The sequence below is a fragment of the Triplophysa dalaica genome, chromosome 23, assembly GCF_015846415.1.
Source record: "Triplophysa dalaica isolate WHDGS20190420 chromosome 23, ASM1584641v1, whole genome shotgun sequence".
Taxonomy (NCBI): Eukaryota; Metazoa; Chordata; class Actinopteri; order Cypriniformes; family Nemacheilidae; genus Triplophysa; species Triplophysa dalaica.
In genome coordinates this window covers 9971651-9994392 of record NC_079564.1, presented here as the reverse complement: position 1 = coordinate 9994392, position 22742 = coordinate 9971651, and the positions used below count along the sequence as shown (strand labels likewise).

General features: G+C 38.9%; 1 protein-coding gene across 1 annotated transcript in view; it reads left to right on the top strand.

Annotated features, from left to right (window-relative positions):
• Positions 1-22742, top strand: part of gli3 (GLI family zinc finger 3) — a 111870-nt gene that overhangs the window by 80915 nt on the left and 8213 nt on the right. Inside the window, 7 exon segments of the mRNA XM_056737851.1 lie at positions 1920-2035; positions 2038-2124; positions 3997-4152; positions 7335-7539; positions 10772-10988; positions 13736-13849; positions 15930-16070. Coding sequence (XP_056593829.1) covers positions 1920-2035; positions 2038-2124; positions 3997-4152; positions 7335-7539; positions 10772-10988; positions 13736-13849; positions 15930-16070 — 1036 coding nt within the window.

Genomic DNA, 22742 nt, shown 5'->3' with positions numbered 1-22742 from the left:
AACGGATCTGATGAAACTCAAAACTGGCACAGTCTTTAATCTTCAAAGCACCCCAAAGTCACGTGACAATGAGAGATAGAAATGGAGTTTAATGGAGGAGTGAGTTGGTTGGTTGCTGCATGTGTTATATTTTTCAACCCTGCATCATTAAATCAGTATTTGTAATTGCTTGATTTTAACATTTGCACATTTCATTTGAACTTTATGTGAAAGTACATCTCTGCTGTATCAAACAATGCAACATTGGGCACAGATTGAGCCAAATTGCTAAAGTGAATAGTATGCGTCTACAGTAGGAGTTGAACGACCTTAGATTTTTTTGAGGTCGACTATTATGTGATAAAAGTTGGGAAATCGACTAGTCGATGACGTCATTAATAAATAAAATAGGAAATGTTTTGATGTGTGTGGGTAGTAAGACACCCTTGTGTACGTGCTGTGGTATGCAGTGAAATATCAGCAGGTGGATCTCTAAAGCACTAGTTACTTCAGATCTGAAGTGTCTGTACCTTGCATTTAAGTCAACTGAAAGTGTCATGTGCACTAATAGATGAAACAACAGAGAAATGTGACAATTTGTTTGTGACAGCCTTTGACTTTAGAACAACGTCAATATATTTATTAGCCTAATGCAGCAGACACTTATATCAGTGGACATACAAACACAACACCTCAGTGACAATATGAGAAAAATGTATACTGTTTCGTTCATGTTTCATTAAACGGGGAACAAGTACAAAAATAGCCTATAATATTAAAATATCTAATTGTAGAAGCTAGCTTAAAAGTCACACTAGTCGACATCAAGCTTTAAATGTCACGCCAGAGCATTCATGTCGACTAGTCAACCCATAGTCATCTTTTTTACTTGGCTTTTTTGTTCTCCAAGCAATCCTATCAGAAATCTTTTGTCTGATGGCGAGCAGTTATTTGTTGCGTCCGCTCTTGTCCTCTATTATGGGGTACAGAACTCTTTTATTAGGTCTGGGTGAAGTAGACTCCAGAGGCTTACAGGACAGAATCCAGAGGGGGGCAAGCTTTAGTCTGTAATTGGGTCCATCCGGTCCTTAAAAGAGGTCACTTGAAGTCAAAGTTCTTTACAGGACTTTACTGTACTTGATTTTTTTCTCGTGTCCTGGTTTTCACTTTAAGGGCCAATTATTATTATCTTGTAAACTTTCAACAAAACATTTCACAATTTTTTAAATGTTTAGTCATAGTAAAGTTCATGTTCACCTTTTACTTGAATTTAAAACAAGCCTAGATCTCTTTACCACAAACCCACCAATTAAAGTGGCTGCTATTTAAAAAACAGTCAAGTGGAAATCCTCATGACAATCATGTAGTTCCGAACAAATCACTAGAAAATGAAATAATTGTTTTTTTTTGGGTCAAGACCTAAATAAAAGAATCTTGAGCAGAATGCCAGTAACAGGCTCCAAAAAAATCCAGCAAGGCATTGTGGGTAGCGGTGAGAATTCCTGGCCGTCTTTGTCTGATTAAAATGTGATGTGTTGAAAGCTGGCTTTGATCTAAGGAAATGTCTGCGAGGGGGAGCTGTTGGAATTTCTCTCTCCCTCTCGCTCTGTGATTTGGCCCAGCAGATGAAGGCAGATAGATCGTGTCACCATTCATTTCCTGCTCAGCTCCTACACCATTCTGTGCAGACACTAGACCTGGAGCAAGGATCCGGAATGAATAGATCACATGCCGAGCTTTAGAGGCTTGTGCAGAGCGGTGCTTTCTTGTGTGCCTTTCCTCTAAATATATGCATGTGTTTTGGTTGTACATCCATAGTTAACATTACATTTTGCAAATAAACCCAGAGACTTGGAACATCCCAGAGCTGATTGAGTATACACTCGGCATGAAATAGATTCCTGAGGTGCTTAAATGCTTTTCTTTCTTTTTGATTCTAGGCCTCATGCACTGGCAGCCAGCCCAGCGTTTTCTGATATCTCCCTCATCCGGATCTCGCCGCACCGGAACCCTTCAGTGGGGGCGGAGTCGCCCTTTAACCCCCCACATTCGTACATTAACCCTACATGGACTACATCCGATCGCTGCACAGTAGTCCCTCTCTCTCTATGATATCTGCAGCTAGAGGCCTCAGTCCTGCAGATGGTGAGTACCACAGGGACCCATTCTGAGACCGCTAATATCTTTCCAAAACTGAACCACAGCTTTCTAAAATGAATTTAAGTTTAGTACGGATGGTATCCCAGATGATGTTGTGAAATGAATAATAGTTTTGGTCAGGTCTATCTATTTCATCTATATCCCCAGTTTACCTGTCTATGCTGCTTCTCTCTCAAGGAGAAAGCCACACTTTGATGGTTTACTGGGGTCACTCTCTTTGATCTTCGTCTCATGTCAGTAAATCTCTGGAGGAACATTCAGCGTGTCAGAAGAGTCTAGCGATCACATCCTGAGTTAAGAGATGGGGCGAAGTTCAAGTCCACAGTTGAGGGCAGAGGGCACGAGAGGGAGGGAAGGATGGGAAGGGGGAACAGTTACAGGATGGACTCCAGAGGCCTGCTGGGAGCCATTTTGGTTTCTCACGTGAAGCCGGACTGGGAAATCCATTACAGGGTCAGCAAGAGCCTGCTGTTTTTAAAGAGCCTCTCGGCCCTTTCCTCAGGCATGGAGTTTTAATTGAAGCCTGAAGCTCAGAAACCAAAGGGGGTTAATCAGAGGGGTCTCCCAGAGGCCTTAGATAATCATCGCTGTATTGAACTGTGGTGCCATTTCATGTCACCCAAAGGTTTGCTGCCGTCAACCACATGTGTCTACATTAGTGAGCAACATTCCCAGATGGATAGTTATTAAGAGATAAAGTAAACTGGGTGATGCACTGTGATTTGTTTTTGGAGTGAAGGCATGAGTTGGGATGATAAACAAGCTTTTGGTATTTTTGTTTTTCTCTAGTGTGGAATATAGATGCTTTGTAACGCATATTATGATGAAATACAATGTTAATACTGTCTGGAAAGCATAAATTCTTTTAAGTCTGTTAATAAATTATGGAAGAAGTAACATAGTCTCTTCATATAAATTCTCAATAGTACAAAAGTAGTACATGAATGCATTTTGCAAATGAATTTGTTTCTTTATTAATAAAAGATCTACATGAATTAATAATCATATTATAAGTATTGATATTAAATTCAACATTAATGGGGGTTTTACTGTTTTTTCCCTATTTTGCATCCTCCCTAGCATTTGATCCCTTTTTTGAAACACATTTTGGAAAACCCTTCTCAATGCCAGATGTGCTCCAGCATCAGGATGCCTCCTGGCTCTGTTTCCCAGCAAACCGAGGGTGCACATTCATCCTTAAAATCTGCCACTCCCATATCCCGCACCAGAACCCCCTCGCCTGTTTCCTTCCCACCGCCAGCCGTGCATCTCTCTGCCAACATCTCCCATTTAGAAATTCCGCAAAGCTCTTTCCGCACATGAGCATAGAATAAGGCACATTACAGCTCAATGTGAGAGCTGAGGCAAGAGAAACAACAGAGACAATTAAAGAAGCCCCACCAACCCCTCCCGCTCGACTTAAGACATAATACCCACATCGAATTATTTTGGAATTTCTTCTTACGTTCACACAACCAATCAGAGAAGCATATTCCGTGCATTCAGTTCAGGCACCAGTCGAGATCTTTTCATCCGACCCATTTGTTTCTTCTGGGGAAGAAGACAGGAATTATCCACCGCACTTTGCGTAGCTAAACTGATTTTGTATTTGCATTCAGAGTTACTGTCTTTTTCTTTTTGCGTGTGCATATGTGTGTGTTGTCACAATTGTGTTATTTGCAAACAAAACCACGTTGCCAAAAGTTTATTTTTAGGGTGCAGTTCTAGGATTCATATCACTAGCTATAGAGGGGGTGGGTGATCGACTAATGACATAAAAAGGGAGAGAGAATCAGAGAGAGCAAAATATCTTTCATTGTCTCATTTATGCCCCCTCTTTTTGGTTTGACCCCTCAGCGCCCCACACAGGTTTAACCACAGCGGAGTACTACCACCAGATGGCACTGCTTGCGGGTCATCGCAGTCCCTACGCTGACCTCATACCCTCAGTGGCATCAACAACAGGGCCTGGAAGCAACGCTCTGCACATGGAGTACCTGCAGGCTATGGAAAGTAAGTTTGACACTTTCTGTACTCTCTACTTATATAGACCATACCTTCCTACGTATTTCTATGGTCTCATATTGTTTAATGGTCACATAAACAACCTCGAACATCCACAAAAACTTTCTGTTGCACAAAAACTCTGTAGTTGAAAAGGTTCTTCAGACTAAAAATAGTAACGAAGAAATGATCCTTGGGGAACCAAAAATGTTTTTTCAATGGGATTCCTGTGAAGCACCTAGAACCAAGTTCAAAGTGGGCCTCAGAATGACCGGCCTTATTTCACTGGAATTCATAACTATTTTACGAGGCTGATTTGAATACATTTATATGGAAAGATTTGATTATTAGATATAAAGCACCTATTTTAAAAGCCGGGCTCTGGGGGGAGGTTGGGTAGAGCAAGGGGGGCATTGCCACCCCAGACTTTTCTTGGGTCAAAAGTAACCAGCTGAAATATTTTTTATTAATAATAAAAAATTAAATACTTTTTGTCTGTATTATCCAATAAACATGGACTGTTAATTTCATCACAGAAAAAGGATGCATGGAATAACCTATGATTAAATATCTGTCCAACCAAGATACATTGTTCCCCCAGTTGAGCTAGCCTAGTACCAGGTCTGCAAATCATACTAAAATGTGCAAATGTATGAATTCAGTCATGTTAGCCACCTCAAAAATAGAGAATATGTTTTGTTGGAATGACTGGAATTATTTAAATTAATTTTTTAAGTAAATAACAAATGAAAGATAACAAGCATTACAATAAGCTAATATAACTACAAATATTTTATAAATATTTCTAAGTATCTAGGTATACTTAGTTAGTTTTATAGCTAAATCTTTCTAGTTGTACTAAGAAGAAATTGTGTGTTGGCAGCCTACAAATATTGTTGTGGTTAATGAGAGAGCTTTGAAGTCTAAAAGGTTAAGATCCAGTGGCGAAGAGCCTTTTGGAAAAAACTCTTTCCTTGAGAAGCAGAATTTTATTTCTCTAGAACATTCCTAGATAATGAACTAAACTGCTTAAATTGTCCCATCGAATGCTTTCAAAGAGGAGAGGGGGAGGTAGCGTGCAGGACGTGCATTATGCAAATGAGTTATTTTAAAGTGTAAATAGGAAATTAAATGCACAGTGATTCTGAGAAGGGGTCGAATGGACTGGCCCGCCAGTCTTTGATGCGAATACATCCAGTCAGCACGTCACCGGCGTCCCCGCTCCCCTGTTCATCACAAACTAATTAAAACTAGCCAAACTTGCATGGGTATCAAAAAATTAATTGCTATTAAACGGGAATTGGAATGTCCCACTATTCATCACGGCAGAATTCCTTTCTTCTGTGGCACCGTTTAAGATTAATAGACTGAAACAAAACAATTAAGGCCAGGGGTTTCAAATGGAGACGTTGGCGTCCCCCCCATTTCAAATCGCCTGTAATCAGCCTCTTGTAATAACTCATCCTGTTTTAACTATGTGTGTTCCACGCGAGCCGAATTAACACTTGAAAGCTCTCTTTTATGATATATAGATTTGAAGAGAGGGTGTGAATGTAGAAAAGTGACTTATCTTGAAGCTTTTGTTAATAATGGGGACGGGGGTAGCAGAGTTGCGGTTAAGAGCTCAGCTCACATCATTGTAATTAGTTTCAGAGAAGAGCTGGATAATGAACGAATGAACCTGTCCTGTGTGTTTGTGTTCAAGGCTGGATTGTTTAACGCGTTAGCCGCTAATGAGCCGTCGTCGGTTAGACGCTGGTGCATCTTTATTAAAGCCGAACACCTTCATTTGAAACCCTGTTAAGTGCAGTTATTAGTCTTTGGGCATGTGTGTACTCACTGTGGTCATTCCAAACCTGTACGACTTTCTTTCTTCTGCAGAACGCAAAGACATTTTAAGAATGTCGGTAACTGAACACTGATAGTACACATTGAGGTGCAATGGTTTTGTTTCTGGACAATAGAAGTGAATGGGTATAGCCATTGTTCGATTATTCAAAATATATTTTGGGTTCTGTAGAAGAAAGTTTGAAATGAGAAGAGTCAATTTAGATTTTGCCCTGTACTGTACATGTTGTGATGCATGTGTGAAGCTTTGGGTTTATCGTGTGTGTAAGCTTTCATGTGTGTGACTTTTTTTGCCACACACATCAACAAACATTCAAACCCTAAAGCACAGTTTTAAGCAGAATGCCAACAATGCAGAAAGATGTTCTACATGTGGTGACACACACACACACACACTGATTTAAATGTGAATGACAGACCCTCTAATCACTGTATGTGTCAAACAAGAGCGAGAGAGAGAGAGAGAGAGAGAGAGAGTCAGAGAGAGAAACTGAGCACGTAATCTTGTTTTGTTTGCGTGCTTTCTGTAAAAAAAGTACAGAACAACTGAAAGAAAAAATATGAGTCATAAAGTCATTGTGTCACTCCACACAACAAAAGAGCGCCACCACCCCCCAGCACCCGTCTCTTCCCCTCCTGCTTACGCTCCTTCCTCAGTTTCGTTCTTTCTTGTTTGTGACATCTGCCAATGAAAAGACAACAAAAGTCATTTCTTAATCTGTAGGTGCCAGTCATTGTGTGGAGTGGAGGGCCTGTCTGCGTTCAATCTGCTTTTCAAAAACAGCCTAGTGCATTTCCATTCAGCGCTAACGCACTATTCAAACCAATTAAACGTGATTAAATAATGTAGTGACGCTGGCAGAACGCTGTGGGAAAGACGCCAAAGTTTCGTTTTTATAGTGCACGCAATGCAGAATATGTGGTCATCTCTGAATGTACACAACTGATCAATAAATTAGTTGAAACTGAAAAACTGTCATGAATCTCGGTCAGCAAAACGTTTTGTGTGGTTAACTCACAAATACACTAACCACAAGAAAATTGGAACGTTTAGGAAAATGATGGTGATTTATTTGTGCCCGGCTGACAAGACTATAAAATATCTGGTATTAGTGGGATTTCCATTCCTCCTTTCGATAGTAAAAGCTCTTTTAAAAGAAGGATGATAAATAAAAACAGATTGTGATGAATACAATTTAACGTCTTAAAAAGAAAAGGAAAAACAAAATGCATTCTGGCACTTCATATGTATTTTTGCGCCAGTTGTGATAGCATCATGTTTTAATGCATAACTTACCATTTATGACTTCCCGCTCATCTCTTTATGTCTCTCTCTCTCTCAGGTTCTCGATTTCCCAGTCCAAGGCTCGCAGCTCGGCCCAGCAGAAAACGCCCCCTGACCAGCTCCCCTTCTCTGTCCGACCCCAATTTTGACCTACAGGCCATGATACGCACTTCGCCCACCTCCCTGGTCACTATACTTAACAATTCCCGCTCCAGCTCGTCCACCGGTGGATCATACGGGCATCTCTCAGCCGGCACCATCAGGTATCACCACACGCACCACAGAAATATGTAAGATGTGGCACAGCCCTCAGTTTTACTTCATGAGTATCAAAATGGAGGTGAGAAAAGACAAGTCAAAGCAAGAAGAATATGCTTTGCGATTTTGTCAGCAAAAGTAGAAGGATGAAACATTTTCACATCAAAAATAATCTTAACAGTGTTGAAATCTTTTTTTAATGTGGCACTAAAATGCTGTCATAGTAATGATAGTATGAATAAGGGACTAAAAGAGCATCTGTCACACCGATTAATGCAAAGAATAATTCGCTAAATATGTATACTTGCCATGAAACTGTAGTTTGTATTATTTCATGAAAAAAATTATACATTGTATATTTGTGGCGAAGAACGCAGGTGAACACGCCATTGACTGCAGGCAGTTTGGTCGAGCTGTAATTTTGGACCCCTTTACAAAATCTGAAAATGAAGCAAGTGGCACACAGGAGAAACGTAGAGGAAGAGATAGAGAGGAAAAGCGAAACCGGTCACTCCGGCATATCCTCAGCAGCCGAGTGATAAATGAACGCGGGATGGAGAAATAAACGAGAGAACATAGAGTGCGCTATTAGGAGGAAGCGTGTGAACACATTCTTCCCCTCCTCCCTAACACTCGTCTGTCTGATATGCATCACCTGATTAATGTTCTCTCCATCAGCCGAGGAGAGCTTTAGCCTAACACTGCCGCCGTGCAATCGCTCACGCCTGGAAACAGGAGAGGAGGGGAAGATGACGGATGAAAGGGTCACGTAGGGGGGAGCGGGGGAAGTAAGCAAAGTCTGGGCCAGGGACAGTAACACATGCTTTAATGGGAAAAAGAGAGAATCTTTTGTGGAAGAAGCGAATGAAACCAGTCTGTCCGAGGTGAAACGAAAGAGTGCTTCGATCTTACCATCTCTTAATCAAACTTTTTATCTACTTCAGTGGTCATTTAGCTGTGGAATAATTCATGTTGCTGGAGTTCATAGACAGCTGGGCCTGTGGGAATTTTAATGGATAATAGAGTGTTTGTCACATCACTGAGGGATTTATTGACGCGTAGCTGATCAATGTTATGATGCTGATGCACTAAACCCTTGCTTTGCCAATGCATGTTTAACATTTTAATTTGTCTAATTCTGTCAGTCCTTACTCAACTTTGCCATATTTTTGCTTCTTTTCTTCAAAGGGTACAAAAGTAATGTTGCATTCACATCATGTTTGGATTCATTTGTATTGGAAAAAAATTATAGATGAAAATTCAGGGATTTTACTTCAACTAAAGAAATATTTCTTATCGTACTGTTAAAATCGTTTCCGAATTGAATGAATTTTATGTTTTTGATTTTAATGTGTAATAAGAAAACTTTGTGACCCTCTCTGTGAATTCAAGGCTAAAGTCTTATAGTTTCATTGAGTAAGTACTCGTAGCCAAATATGACAAAAAAATCGCTGTAAATTACAGATTACATGATAGATTTCAATATACAGTACTACATTTTTTATTCATTTAAACCCCAAAATAGTGAATTTAAATTCTGAAATTAATAATATTTTTCATTTTATTTTTAAGTTTAACACTTATTATTTTTTACTAGCTTTAGGCTTCCTAATCAATAAATTTTTGACATTTTCACAGAATGTTATTTATGTTATTTGGAATGAATTTACTGTAGAAAACAGTGCATAACCAAAAAATGACTTCAGTTTATATATGCAGGGCCACATGTTGATTTTACTAACTATAGCTACCTGGTACAATTTAAGTTTTCTCAAACTCTATGAAGATATTATCAGTAACTTGTAGTCTCTACAACTTGTATAACTTTATATCTTTCATTTGTTATAACTGTCATTTGTTATAATGTATGTAACTGTATAAAAACTGAGGGGGGGGGATTTTCTATACATATCGCTTGATGAGAGTGTAATAATTAACCCAAATTATTATATATATACTTAATATTTACAAAAAATAACATGGGTATTTTGTATTGTTTGCATATTCCTTAAAACTGGCTATCAGACAGGCAGAAGGATGGATCTACCTAGCAGATCTACCTAATCAGTGATTTGCAGTATGTGAAACACAGTTAGCCACCCTGGTGGGGTGTCAGTCAGTGTGACGTTTGGCATCCAACACTGTAGGAAGTGTCTTTACCTGGTTTGGGTGTGTGTGGGAGGATCAAACATAGAGAGAGGAAGGACAGAAATGGACCTACTGAGAGCGATTAATCAGTGATTTGTTTTCATAAGCTAATCAGTCATATGTGGTGCGTCTGTGTGCATGGAGACAGAGATGGCAGGCGAGGGTCCAGATCCAATGAGTGATGAGACAGCGGGGTCAGCCACTCTGCGTCTAGCTGCATTGATTTCCTCTCGGCCTGTAATAAGACCAGTAGACGTATGAGCTTGCGTGAAGCGGCCTGCGTGTCCCACGATGAATGGAACCCCCTATGAATTTCTGTTATTGAGCATCAGTGTTTTATCATTAAAGACTATGGCATCTATAGAGGAACAAGTGATGTATGAAAGTTTAAATACATCTCTTATTTTCTGTAGGTTATTCATCATTTTTGGAAATCATTCTGAAACTTTGTTGTATTTGATACATGATTTTTGTTATACGTCATTAATATTCTAGTTTTTTGAGTGCAGTGTTTAAGTTATACTTGTTTGGTACACTGCAAAAAAGTTATTTAATTACCCCTAATTTTGGTCGGGAAAAATATGCTTAAAAACAGCTTTAAAACAACAAAAACTTGAGAACAACATAGAAAAACACATGAAAAGGTTTATTTTATATTTTCTAACTTTGATGTCGTATTTTGAGTTTTTATAGAATATATTTGATTTATCAAATAGTTTATCATTCATCAAATAGTTTTTATAAAAATCTATAATAATATGACAAAACAATAATAATTAAAAATAAAATAAATAAATGAACAAATTAATTGAAATACCCTAATTTTGTGATATTAGTGGAAATAAGAGTGGAAATAAGAATTAAACGATTTTTTGCATGTGTTCATTTTTTAAGTATATTTTATTATTGTTTGGATGTTTTTTGAGTTATGATTGAAACCAGTAAATCATCTATAAACATCTAATATTGAATAAACTGTTAATATGCAGACAAGAATTTAATTTAAAAATTGTTTTAAAAGCAGCACATGACCACATTTCACTGATTCCTATGGATTTATAAACTTTCTCATGTTTTTTATCATTACAGCCCTGCGCTAAGTTTTGCGTATCCTCCAAACCCTGTGGCACTACAGATGCATCAGCAGCTGATCAGTCGGCAACCGGGCATTGTGGGTTCTGCGTTTGGTCACAGTCCGCCCCTCGTGCATCCAGCTCCTGCCTTTGCCACCCAGAGACCCGTCCCTGGTATTCCCCCCTCCAGCCTGGCACCTACGGAGCGTTCCACGGCCTCAATCGACTTACAGGTTAGTCCTTTTGTTTACTATTAGTTATTTTTGCCTTTTATTGATTGGTGACAAGAAACAATGGAGACAAGACTGGATTTAAACCTGCATCTCCCGTATGGGCACCACAGCTCACTTTGTCTACCCCACAGCTCCAACCTTCACAAGTCAGTTATAATATGAGCACACGCAAGATGACCTAATATGAGATAAAACAAATTTTTCGCTCCTCAGCTTCAGCAGCACAGTGCATTTTTTAATAATTTAACATGATTGCTTTTGGGTGTTCTGGTTTTAAACAGCAACAGAAGTCGTTTAGATCACACAGCGATTTTCCCCCCTTAAGGCCTAAATTTATTCAGCGCTTATCATCACAAGAGCTGCCGCTATTTATTATTGTGTGCGCCTTATGAAAACACGCACCACCAACGCGGCAGCATATATAAACAGCGGAGAAAAGTCTGGCTGCAGGTAGCCCTCCCTCGCAGACGGGCCTCATGGGAGTTTTTCCCTCGTGAGCGCGTTGTCTCTGTGTTGTGTCTCGGCGGGGAGAGCCGGTGAGCCTGCCCGCAAGGCACCTTTGAAAAACAACACCCCGCTTGTTAGCAGCAAAAAATCCCTCCACCTTCAACATTAATCACGCGCAGATACATTCCCAAACCTTCCCTTTGAAGGATGGCCGTAGAAGTGTTTTACTTCGGGTTTTTACGCCCGAGCAAGCTCTGTACATTTTTACTCGGTGCGTTAAAAGCTGTTGAGCGCGTCTCATTGTTTAGATCTATCTTTGTATCGATCCCCTGTTTGTTGTAACAGTTTGCTCTCGAGTACCTCGGTGAGACAGCGAATGAGTTTCCTGGAGATTTTTCCAGTGCAGTCCCTCCTTTCAAATCATTAAAGTTCCACCACTCCATCCCAACTCAGCATCATCCATTTCCCCCGCCTCACCCTAGAGACTGAACCAGCTTCTTTAATAGAAGGGCATCGTGGGACATTTGTCTCACAATGTGGTCATAAAAGAACAATTAATGAGAACGGAGGGGCGGTGAGAGCATTGCTCAAAGTGACAGACGGAGAAAATAGCAGATGCTTGTGTTTCATTGGTGTGGAATCATATAGGATACGATCAAAGACACGATCAAATGCTGTATGTTTCATATACTGGATGTGCCGTGTGTCTGCAAAGTTTGTTCGGTTTCAAAACTATACACAGAAAAGCTAAACTGGCTTTTTTGGCCTTCCAATTTGGTACACATGTAGGTTTCATAGTTTAATAACAAATTTAATAATGTCAAATTAAAAATAAATGTAATCATTCGGCAATTAAATAGCTTTCTGAATTGTAATTATGTAGCTAAACTTATTTTGTGTTTCACGGGAAATCAGGATAGGGAAATTTTGAGGACAATTATGAAATTATAAAGATGTTCATTTTGGGGGTGAGCTGATCCTTCACTGTAGGTGTACGTTAATTATTTGGTTAATTCTGCAACCTATTATTACTATATGTATAAGTCTTCGAAACACACATGCAGGATCATTTGTGAATCACATTCACATCAGCCTGACATTCTGAATATGTGTATGACTTTAAGAACGAGGGAAACTCTACTGGAGTTCACTCCACTGGAAGAGTCTGGCAGGATGAGTCTTCCTTCAGAGCCAAAGAATCCCCCAATTCGGGAATTTTAGTTTTCTCTCTCCCACTAAACACTGGTCAGTCACAAGGGACTTTCCCTGGCAAGTGAGACAGAGATAGAGAGAGAAAGAGGTGGTGAATGAGAGTCAAAGGAGCTGTTATTGCTCTTCAGGGTCAGATTGGGAATAACGTCTGTGTTTGGAGATGTCAGTGGCTTTTTTGGGTGGGAGTGGATTGTTTTTAGACTGTACACTAAAGTACACTTTTTCTTTTGGACATGATACCTTGGCAATACCATGTTTTTTAAAACAAGGACTGAGACAGAATCATCTCAATTTGTATGTGTCTGAATCTCATCTCTTTTCAATGCACTTTCACTAAAATTACTTAATTTAATTCAGTATGTACTGTCACAGTATGCGATTTCGGACGCAGCCTATGTCTACGTGTACTTCCGTTCCTTGTTTCTTGTGGATTTTTTAAAAGGTACCCTTTGGAAAATACTCCTTGTCATACGCATTTTGTATTATATTTGTTTATTATAATTTGTTTTCTTCCTGACGATCATGATAATATAATGGACTATGTGAAGAGTTCTGATTGAAAAGCCTATAAGGGTCATTTGAAAATTTCTATGAGGATTTTTATCAGCGCTTTTAACCATTTAAGCCAATCGGGTGCCATTTTTCCCAAACACACCCTGGCCAGGATTTTGGGTGCATCCTTGAGAGGTAGCATTTGTCCACCGCATACGTCATCGAGATTCTCACATTTCGGATAAAAATTATTATTAAATAATATTAACATTTATTTATTTTAAGATGTATAATCATATCATCATTCTTACCTTTAAATATAACCGTTGCTTTTCTGAAAGAAAACCAGAAATAATAAACCTTGATGACGGACAAATGCGGACATGAAATCCTGACCAGGACGTGTCCGGGAAAAAGGGCACATATGGTCCCCTTACCCTCTTTGCCATTAAAATGAAATAACTTTGAAAATAAACCTTTTAGTCTTATAAAAATAATCATTTTAGCATTTTAACACTTTATATTGACTGTAAAGAGAATATTTTTTGTCAGTTTTCTTAATATTGTGCATATGTGAATTCTTAAAATCGTTCCAGAGCAAACCCACCAGCGAGTCAGCCGTGAGCAGCACAGGGGACCCCATGCACCACAAACGCTCCAAACTCAAACCAGACGAAGTGCCGCCCAGCCCCGGAGCCGTCAGCATGCAGGTATGCACTTCACACACACACATACAGCTGAAAAATACACGCATAACATAAAAGGCTCAAGAAAGCAGTTCCCACACATGCACACGCAGCGAGAGCTCAGGGACCAATTATGTGACGTATTGCAAAGCTATTTATTTGCGTGTTTGATTTGGTGGCCTGTTGTGGAACTGCCTTAGATGCGATAAGCCCCATTGATCTCCACAGCTCCAGAAGGAAATTGTTTTTCTGTAATCAGATGCTTAACTGAATGGAAAAATGAAAGAAAAATTAGATGACACGTTTGCTACAATGCCCACCAGAACTGATGGCTGGCTAGGCAGATTTGGCTGTGGGATGACATCCAAAGGACGAGAAATGTTGTTTCCTAGCTAATGTGGTTGTGTTTTTCTTCGATTTCCTTTTTCTTCACATTTTCTGCCTTCATTAATGTCAAAATCTATGAGTGTGGAACACAATGGAAGATATTTTGAGAAATTAATAAAATAGAAGTCAATGGGGACCATCGTTGTTTAGTTAAAGTGATAGTTCACCCAAATATAAGAAGCCTGTCTTCATTTACACACCCTCTTGTCATGACAAACCTGTATGACTTTCTTTCTGCTGCAGAACACAAAAGAAGATATTTTGAAGAATGTTGTTAATTGGCCCCGATTCACTTGCATTGGTTTTGTGTCCATGCAGTAGAAGTGAATGGGGGCCAGTGCTGTTCGGTTACCAACTTTCTTCAAAATATCTTCTTTTGTTTTCTGTGGAAGAAAGTCATAAAGGTTTCAAATGACAACAGGTTGAGTAAATGACAACAGCATTTTCATTTTATGGTTGAACTATCACTTTAACTAAACCACGATGGTCCCCATGGACTTCTATTTATTCTGATATGATATTTCTCAAAATATCTTCCATTGTGGTCCACAGATAAAAAAACAACTGGGTGAACAAAATGAGAGAATTTTTATTTTTGCCTGAACTGTCCCTTTAACCTAGTTTAGTCCAAACAGAATTTAGACGTCGACTCAATCTCAGTTTTAACCAGACAGTGAAATACAACTAGAGTAATACAGCACTCTGTGAAAGGAGCGGGAGGTTAAATTCTTTAAATGCCCGCTCGTATATCTGTTCAAATTTGGAGCGGCGTTTTTAGTGCTGCTTTTACACCGTACAGCTTTCGGGGACCATAGAGGTCCTTGTTGATAGACAGACAGAAAAACGTCTATTGCTTCACAATCCAAACGGAGCTAAATCAGATATATAACCGACACATGCCTGCAGGCCTCTGAATTCAGAAAACCTTGTTTGCATTTTCAAAGCTGTTAACACTTCCAGAAAACTCGAGATCATTCAGACCTCATCATTTGTGGGACCTACAGAGGAAAGCTCTTGTTCCAGGGCATCATGGCACTTTTTCTTTAATAAAAGAATAAAATAAAGCAAAGCTTAACTGTAACTCATGCAGCCGTGTGTTCTCTCAGGAGGTATTCCAAATGTCACATTTATTTTTATGAACTTGAGCATTGTTTTCATGATACAAATAAGACTCATCCAGCTGTCTTGTATTCAAAGCAACATCATTTATCATCCACCTTTTCGTCTGCACCGGTGAAGGACTCTCATTTAACATCCCAGCCAATGAATTTTATCTTAGAATGGAGCAATTTCCTTCACGTCAGTCTGCAGTAATATGCATTAGTGTAATATTTGTGCATGTTTTGATGTGCGGCAGAAAGCATGTACGTACATAATTGCCAGCATTACTGAAACACAAATGAAGTTAACACAGACAGCGATCTGTAGCTAACGTAACCAAAAGTCATTTATTGGCAATATAAATGGGTGTTTTTTCTTTAAGTAACAGATCTCGACACATCGCTTTTTACGAAATCACGTGTAAACAAATGTGATTATGCAAATTAGCAGTCGTATGTAACATAAAGACTATCATTGACATTGCAGCTCGCACACTGTAAATAACTTTAATCCAGTTTTAAACCAGATTCAAGCATTGCCTGTGTAAACAAAATTAAAGTTTACTTTTGGATCCCGTGTTTCACACTTAAGGCATCTCTATACTTTATGTGTACAGGAGCAAACGGATGGAATGACTCTGGTGAAAGAGGAAGGAGATAAAGAGGACGGCAAGCAGGAGCCGGAGGTGGTGTACGAGACCAACTGCCACTGGGAGGGTTGCTGCAGGGAGTTTGACACCCAGGAACAGCTCGTACATGTGAGCGGCCCCTCATAACATCTATGAAATCATTCAGTATCTTCATACGATCATTTGTGATGAAGCTTGAAAAACACACACACCTGCGCTCCAGACGTCCCATTTGTCACAGCCCTGTCCAGGTTTAGGCAGAAAGCGAACAGCCATGAAAGCCCACTTCCTGTGAAAATACAGCGCTCTGCCCCCCTTCTCTCTGGACAACACACACACACACACAGCCATTCTTTTAACCTCTCTTTTCTCCTATCATCAACACAAATACACACACATTCACAGAAACACACACCAACCCCCAAAGGCACACACATCTGATAGAAAGATTCCCAGTTCTCCACGGCTGTCTATCCGGCTCTGACATGGCAATCCATGGCGGCCATGCTAACCCCTATCTATAATTGAAAGCCTCCACTTGGAATGGCCTGCCTCCCACATATGAAGGTCTGAGCTTAAAGCTTGAGGATCTCGACAACTTCTTGCCCATGTCTTTGAAAGCTATGAGGGCCGCGTGTGTGTGTTTCTGTTTGTGTGGCGAGCGTTTGCAGGTTTTAGACAAGAATGTTGAATATTGGGTAGTGGACAAGAATCAGATTTTGTTTAAATGTGATAGGATTGTTTTTGGTGATATGTTTCATCGCTGAAACCTTCGATGTCCAAATCTGGTTTCAGCTGGTTTCTGGTTCTCTTTTTTCAGCGAATTGAAAAAACACTGTACTTTTGAAATGATTTAATACTGTGTTGTCAAAGTTGACAAGCACTTTTAATACTTTAAATTGGTTAGATATTTGCAGTATTTGTTGTGTTGTGCAGTTTTTTCAGGTGCTATTGGTAAGATAAATGCAGTGACAAACATAAAGGGTGACTAATAGTAATGATTTATGACAAAAAAATCATGCAATATGAAGATAAATGGTTTCAGAAAGACAGCTGCGAAATATCTAGCTATTTCTTCTACGTTTTAAAAGCTCAATTTTGTTAGTGAAAATATGTATAAAATTAGTTGTATAAACTCCTATTTAATATGATCTTATATAATACTTAATGTTTGCAGAATAATTATAAAAAAATGTTTTTAAAGAAACTTATTTTTAAAAAAAGAGAAATATTTTGGGGATAAAGTTCCGGATAGCATTTGATTCAACTTTAATGTTTGTTACCAAAATAAGTCCTAAATCCAAGTGTATGATTTGTATCCAAATTCTGTAAATCCAGTTGTTTAGATATCCACATAATTATTTGTCTTCATCGTTATTCCTCAAATCAGATTCTCAACGCTCTTTCACATAAAAGGGTGCCTTTGTTTTTCGATTCCGTCGCTTTTATCCGCTTATTGTGTTTTATTTTGTTGTTTTCTTTGCTTCCGTTGAAACGGGGGACATGCTAATAAAAATATTTGCCTACAGAGTCCCTCCCCACTAATTTAGCCAAGCGAGGGCTGATGGTTCTTATCACTCTTCTCTCAGTAATAGGATGAGCGCTGTGTGCGGACCACAGTGAATCTCATCCAACAAAGAGGACTTAGATTTCCATATATCAAAGCGATCCACCGCCCCTCCCCCATATCCCACAACCGCCATGAGATTTTAAAAAGAAGTAAAAGAACAAAATTGCAAAAAAAGATAGCAAACATTTTGTCGTTCTGTCTTTTAAGCTTTAGTTTACCAGTTTAAAATAGTTTTTTTTTTCTCGTTTTTAAATTGTATTTTTTACCCCACGCTTAAATTGAGGTGGCATGCCTACATGTCATTTTTCCATGCTGCGGGTTTCGTCTGTGTGAAACATGCTCGCACCATGACGCATGGCCGCGCTCTTTTATCGGCACAGCTTTAGCGCTCTCGATAAGATAAACATCAAATCTCTGCAACTAAGCACACTTATCTGCACCACGCAGTCAGCACAAACCAGCCGGGTGTCAATTTGTACTGCTTTATTTCATTATTTTCCCCTCTTTTTCTCTGAGTTATTCCTTAGTGGGTTTTATTTTTCTTTTTTTTAAATACTCCAGCCCTTATACCACCACTACAGGTGCCATAGCTTTCTCCCGGTTGGTGAGTCTTTCTCTTCATCTGTGGCCTCTCTCTCGGTAGGGGCAGCCTCAATGATAAGGGCTCTTTAATGTAAGCTGATTCGTGTGGGCTCAGAAGGGCCGGAGGTTACAAAGAAAAAGTTTTAAACAGAGAGAAAATAAGAAAAGTCTATCTGCAAGACTGAACGGGAAAATTATTACTTTTTCATATCCTGGCAACGGTGGGCATTAGTGCTGTCACATTAATTGCAATTATTCGATTACAAAATTTTTTTATATACAGTCAAATATATATAATATAATATATGCATATATGAATGCAAACACATATATATATATATATACTTAAATAAATAAACATTTATATTAAAAACCATTTAGATTATGTATAAATACAGTATATACGCGTATTTCTTAAATATAGACATGTACATTATGTTTATGTATATATATACATATACACAACACACATACATCTTCTAAACACAAACATTCATTTTGGAATCAATTATTGGCGATTCATTAATTTAACGGCATTGATTAAATGTTGGGGAAAATAAAAATCACCCTCTCTCTCTTCAACTATCTTATTCTCTCGACACTCATGGTGGTTGTGTCTGATGGTGGCGCTGTGGGGTGGTCTACGTCAGTGTGTATATGGTAAGAGTAGCACTTTTAAGCCGCTCGCTGCTCCTCCCTGTGCTGGGGGAGATAAACTAAACTGAGTGGGAAGGCAGACCCCTCACTGGCTGCTGGCGAGGACCCTTTAATTGGTAAAATGTAGATTTTTTTCTGATCGGGCGGAGGATTAGACACCTTATCTGTCTGAAGTATCTTATGTGGAGATGAAAAGGCTGTGCTGAATTGCACATGCCAATTTCCCCCCACACACACACATATATTACTATTGTTACTCTTCGTACTCACACTCTTGCTCTCCATCTTTTTATGTCTCATGTCAGTTTTTTCCTCTTTTCACGCGCTGATGTGAGAAAAAAGAGCATGATGTATTAGTGCGTGTTTGATGAGGCTAAACGCTGTTGCGGGTCCCAGAGCTTTGTGAAATTGGTGTGTAAACAGGCTGAGTTCATGCATGGCTGCATTTAAATGGCGCACGGCTTAGAAAAACTTGCCAGATAAAAAGACAACATAGATGAAATTACAAGAGCATAAAGGAAATTAGGGCAGTCATGCATTTGAGCACTTTGTAAAGGCATACTGTAATATGGAAGAAATATAAGTTGGCTTGGACTTCATAAAAAAGAGATATATATATTCAATATTATATCATTAAAATCTTTGATGATTGCATGCTTTTTAAATAAAAATATGATCCATAATAATAATAAAGTTTTATGAAGTCGAGATGACAAAAATAGAAAAAGCTAAATCTCTATGCCGTGCCTTTACGGTATATGTCCTTTATAATGCAAATAAGACAGGAAATTCATGCAGCTTCATTACCAAATTCCCTTCTTTTTCCTATTTCAAAACTTGCTTTTTCAGATATGAACATAAAAATGTGTAAATGTGCATTTTAAAGGAAACATTGCTTAACAGTATCAAATCTGGATTTATGCTCCAGTGTACGTGTTTGTATTTGCATGCATCAAATAAATGAAAGTAAGCATGTTGTTGTCAAATCTCACAGTCCCAGCGGTCGCTGCGCTCGGAGTCGTCCTGCAGTGTGGCAGGCCAAAGATGAATAGATCGCTCCTCCGGGCGGCGGGTGTAGCATCAGCACCTGTTAGTCTATTTCCCTCGGCTTTAACTGTGCTCGCTTACAACAACGCCATCATCCGCTCAATAACCATTGCCATTACATCAGGCCATTAGGGCATTAGTGTCACCCCCCCAACACTTTTCTCTCTTCCTCTTCCATCCTTTTATCAGCGTCGCCGGGTCATGCATCACACGCGACAGCATTAAGCTCATTTGTACAAGTGAGTGTACCAGCATTCAGGGATGTGTTGCAATCTCTCTCCGCCTCTCTTTCTCTGCGATATCGAACGGCCGGCCCGGCAGACGGATCACATGCCACAGGGATTCCCTCTCGGAGCGTGGCCTAAAAGGGTTAGGGTATGAACCAAATGAATGGGAAGATGAGTTTTTACGTCAAGTGGTGACATATATTCATTCATTCGAAGAACAGTACGTGTTGAGTCTTTACCGTGGATTTAACCTCTGAAGATTACCACAGAATATAAATTATTGTAAACAATATTTTACAAATTTTCCTATCACTGTATGTATTTATTTAAAAATATATATATAAAAAACAAACCTGGTTAATTTTAAATTTAATGTTCAAAGTTGGTTAAGTTTATGATCATTCAGCCACTTATGACAGTCCACTTAGATTCTTTGTAAACCTACATACAATAGTGGCCAAAACTAATATCCAACTTTGGAAAATGTATGTATGCGGTCTTTTTTTATAAACTATCACAGGTGTATTGAAAACTTTAAATGTGTATTGTGTCATTGGAATATAAATTGAAGCTCAGCTTTGAGAGGAATCAATGAGGCTTGGCAAAATATTACATACAACGTATTCACAAAGTCCAGGAAAATGACAAAAAAAGGAGAATGTAGAAAATATTAACATCTAATTAAAATGCTTTATTTCCATTAAACTGTTTGCTTTTCAATGCATTATTGTGTAGAATAAATAAAAAAATCATGGTACATTTTAGAGTCAACTTTCCAAACAATTACTGTAGTCAAAAAAATAATGTACCAAAAATATACCTTAACTAAGTGTGTTCTCCATTTTGTACCATATACCTCATATGGTTAATGGTAGAAATGAAAGTCAAATATTGTTTAAATATGCCTTCTGCTGATTACTTTTGGCCATTACTGTATGTGTATGTAATGATATGAAAGACCAACTTCGACGTCTTGCGATGTAGGAGTGCAAATACAAAGTGCGCACACACACCTCTGCGTGTTCCTCACCCAAACTCTGGAAGTTTGGCTAAAACTGTGGCGAGGTGACAGGGGGGGCTGTGATGCAGACAGCCTTTGTGTCATGAAGAGGAATAGAGGATGAGCTCCAGTCTGTGTCTGTACTGGCACCTCTCACTCTTTTTTAGAAGCCGTTTCACTCTTTCCTTTCTTGGACTTCCTGCTGTCATTCTAGTCTGTCCTCTCTTCTGCTCTGTACGTGAGGGAAGTCAAGTCACAGACTGTCTTTCTTTTTCTGTTTTCTCCTACTAGCCTTCATTCTTCTCTCTTGGCCTGTCTGTCTGTCTGTCTGTCTGTCTGTCACATTTTTTCCTGTCTCTCCGAGATCTTTCTCTCACTTGGAGATGTTCTGTTGCTTTGGAATGCATTAATGTTCAGGATATTGTGTCTGTCCCTTTGAAATCCAAAAGCTTCGGGACAGGAAAAGCACTCATAAGTGGCACACGCTGTTATCTTTGTATGGATGCCAGATGTTGACCTCATGTGCTCTGTGGTTTACATTAAAGTGTGTGTTTTCTTTTGCCATGTTGGTTGTGTGTGTACGACCGCCAAACACACCAAAAAAAGGGGTTAGATTGAGAAAATGAAAGGGACCAAGGCGGAGGCCGCATGTTGAGAGAAAGATAGACAAAACACAACAGGGAAGGAGAGAGAGGAGGGAAGCTGCTTAAAGTGAGAAGTGGAAAGTTGAGGGTGATATTGAGGTTTGGCTAAAGTCAGAGGTGACAGTGTCTACAACAGCAGTGAATGAATGTAAAGGGATACAGTTGGAAAGCTCAAGCAGTAGAGATGCTTTCACTAAACTTCTGATAGTTTTCACCCACCACCACAAACACACATCCCCCAAAGCCTTAGATTGAAAGTTGCCACAGCAGCACAACTGTCAGCACTTGTCATGGCAGGGCCATAGGCCTACGGTGATGGGAGGTGACAGGGGTTTATTTGAAATCCGGTTTAAATCGGACACTGAGACTCACAAACCATGAGCTAACCCGACACCCTCACAGCCGACTGAGCAGAGATAGAGAGAGAGAGAAAGGGAAGAAAAAGAAATTGAAAGATAAGAGAATATTGACACATGAATGAGAGTAAAGAAAGAAGGAACAACAAAGAAAGAAAGAAAGAAAGAAAGAAAGAAAGAAAGAAAGAAAGAAAGAAAGAAAGAAAGAAAGAAAGAAAACAGAGCGAAAGAAAGGAAAGGAAAAAATAAACTTTCATTATCTCTTTATTTTCAATCGACTTTAGATAAACATTAATTAAATACTAAAAGAAGAAAAAGAAGGAAAGAAATAACAAAAGAAAAAGAGAGCAAAGAAAGAAAGAAAGAAGGAAAGAAAGGAAAAAAGAAGGGAAGAAAGAGAGCCAAAGAAAAAAGAAAGAAAGAAAGAAAGGAAAAAAGGAAAATAGACGGAAAGAAAGAGAGCCAAAGAAAAAAGAAAGAAAGAAAGGAAAAAAGGAAAAAAGGAAAATAGACGGAAAGAAAGAGAGCCAAAGAAAAAAGAAAGAAAGAAAGTAAAAAGATGGAAAGAAAGAGAGCCAAAGAAAAAGAGAGCAAAGAATAAAAGAAAGAAAGAAAGAAAGAAGAAAGAAAGAAAGAAAGAGAGCAAAAGAAAGAAAGAATTAAAGAAAGAAAGAAACGAAGCAAGAAAGAAGGAAAGAAAAAAAAGGAAGGAAAGAAT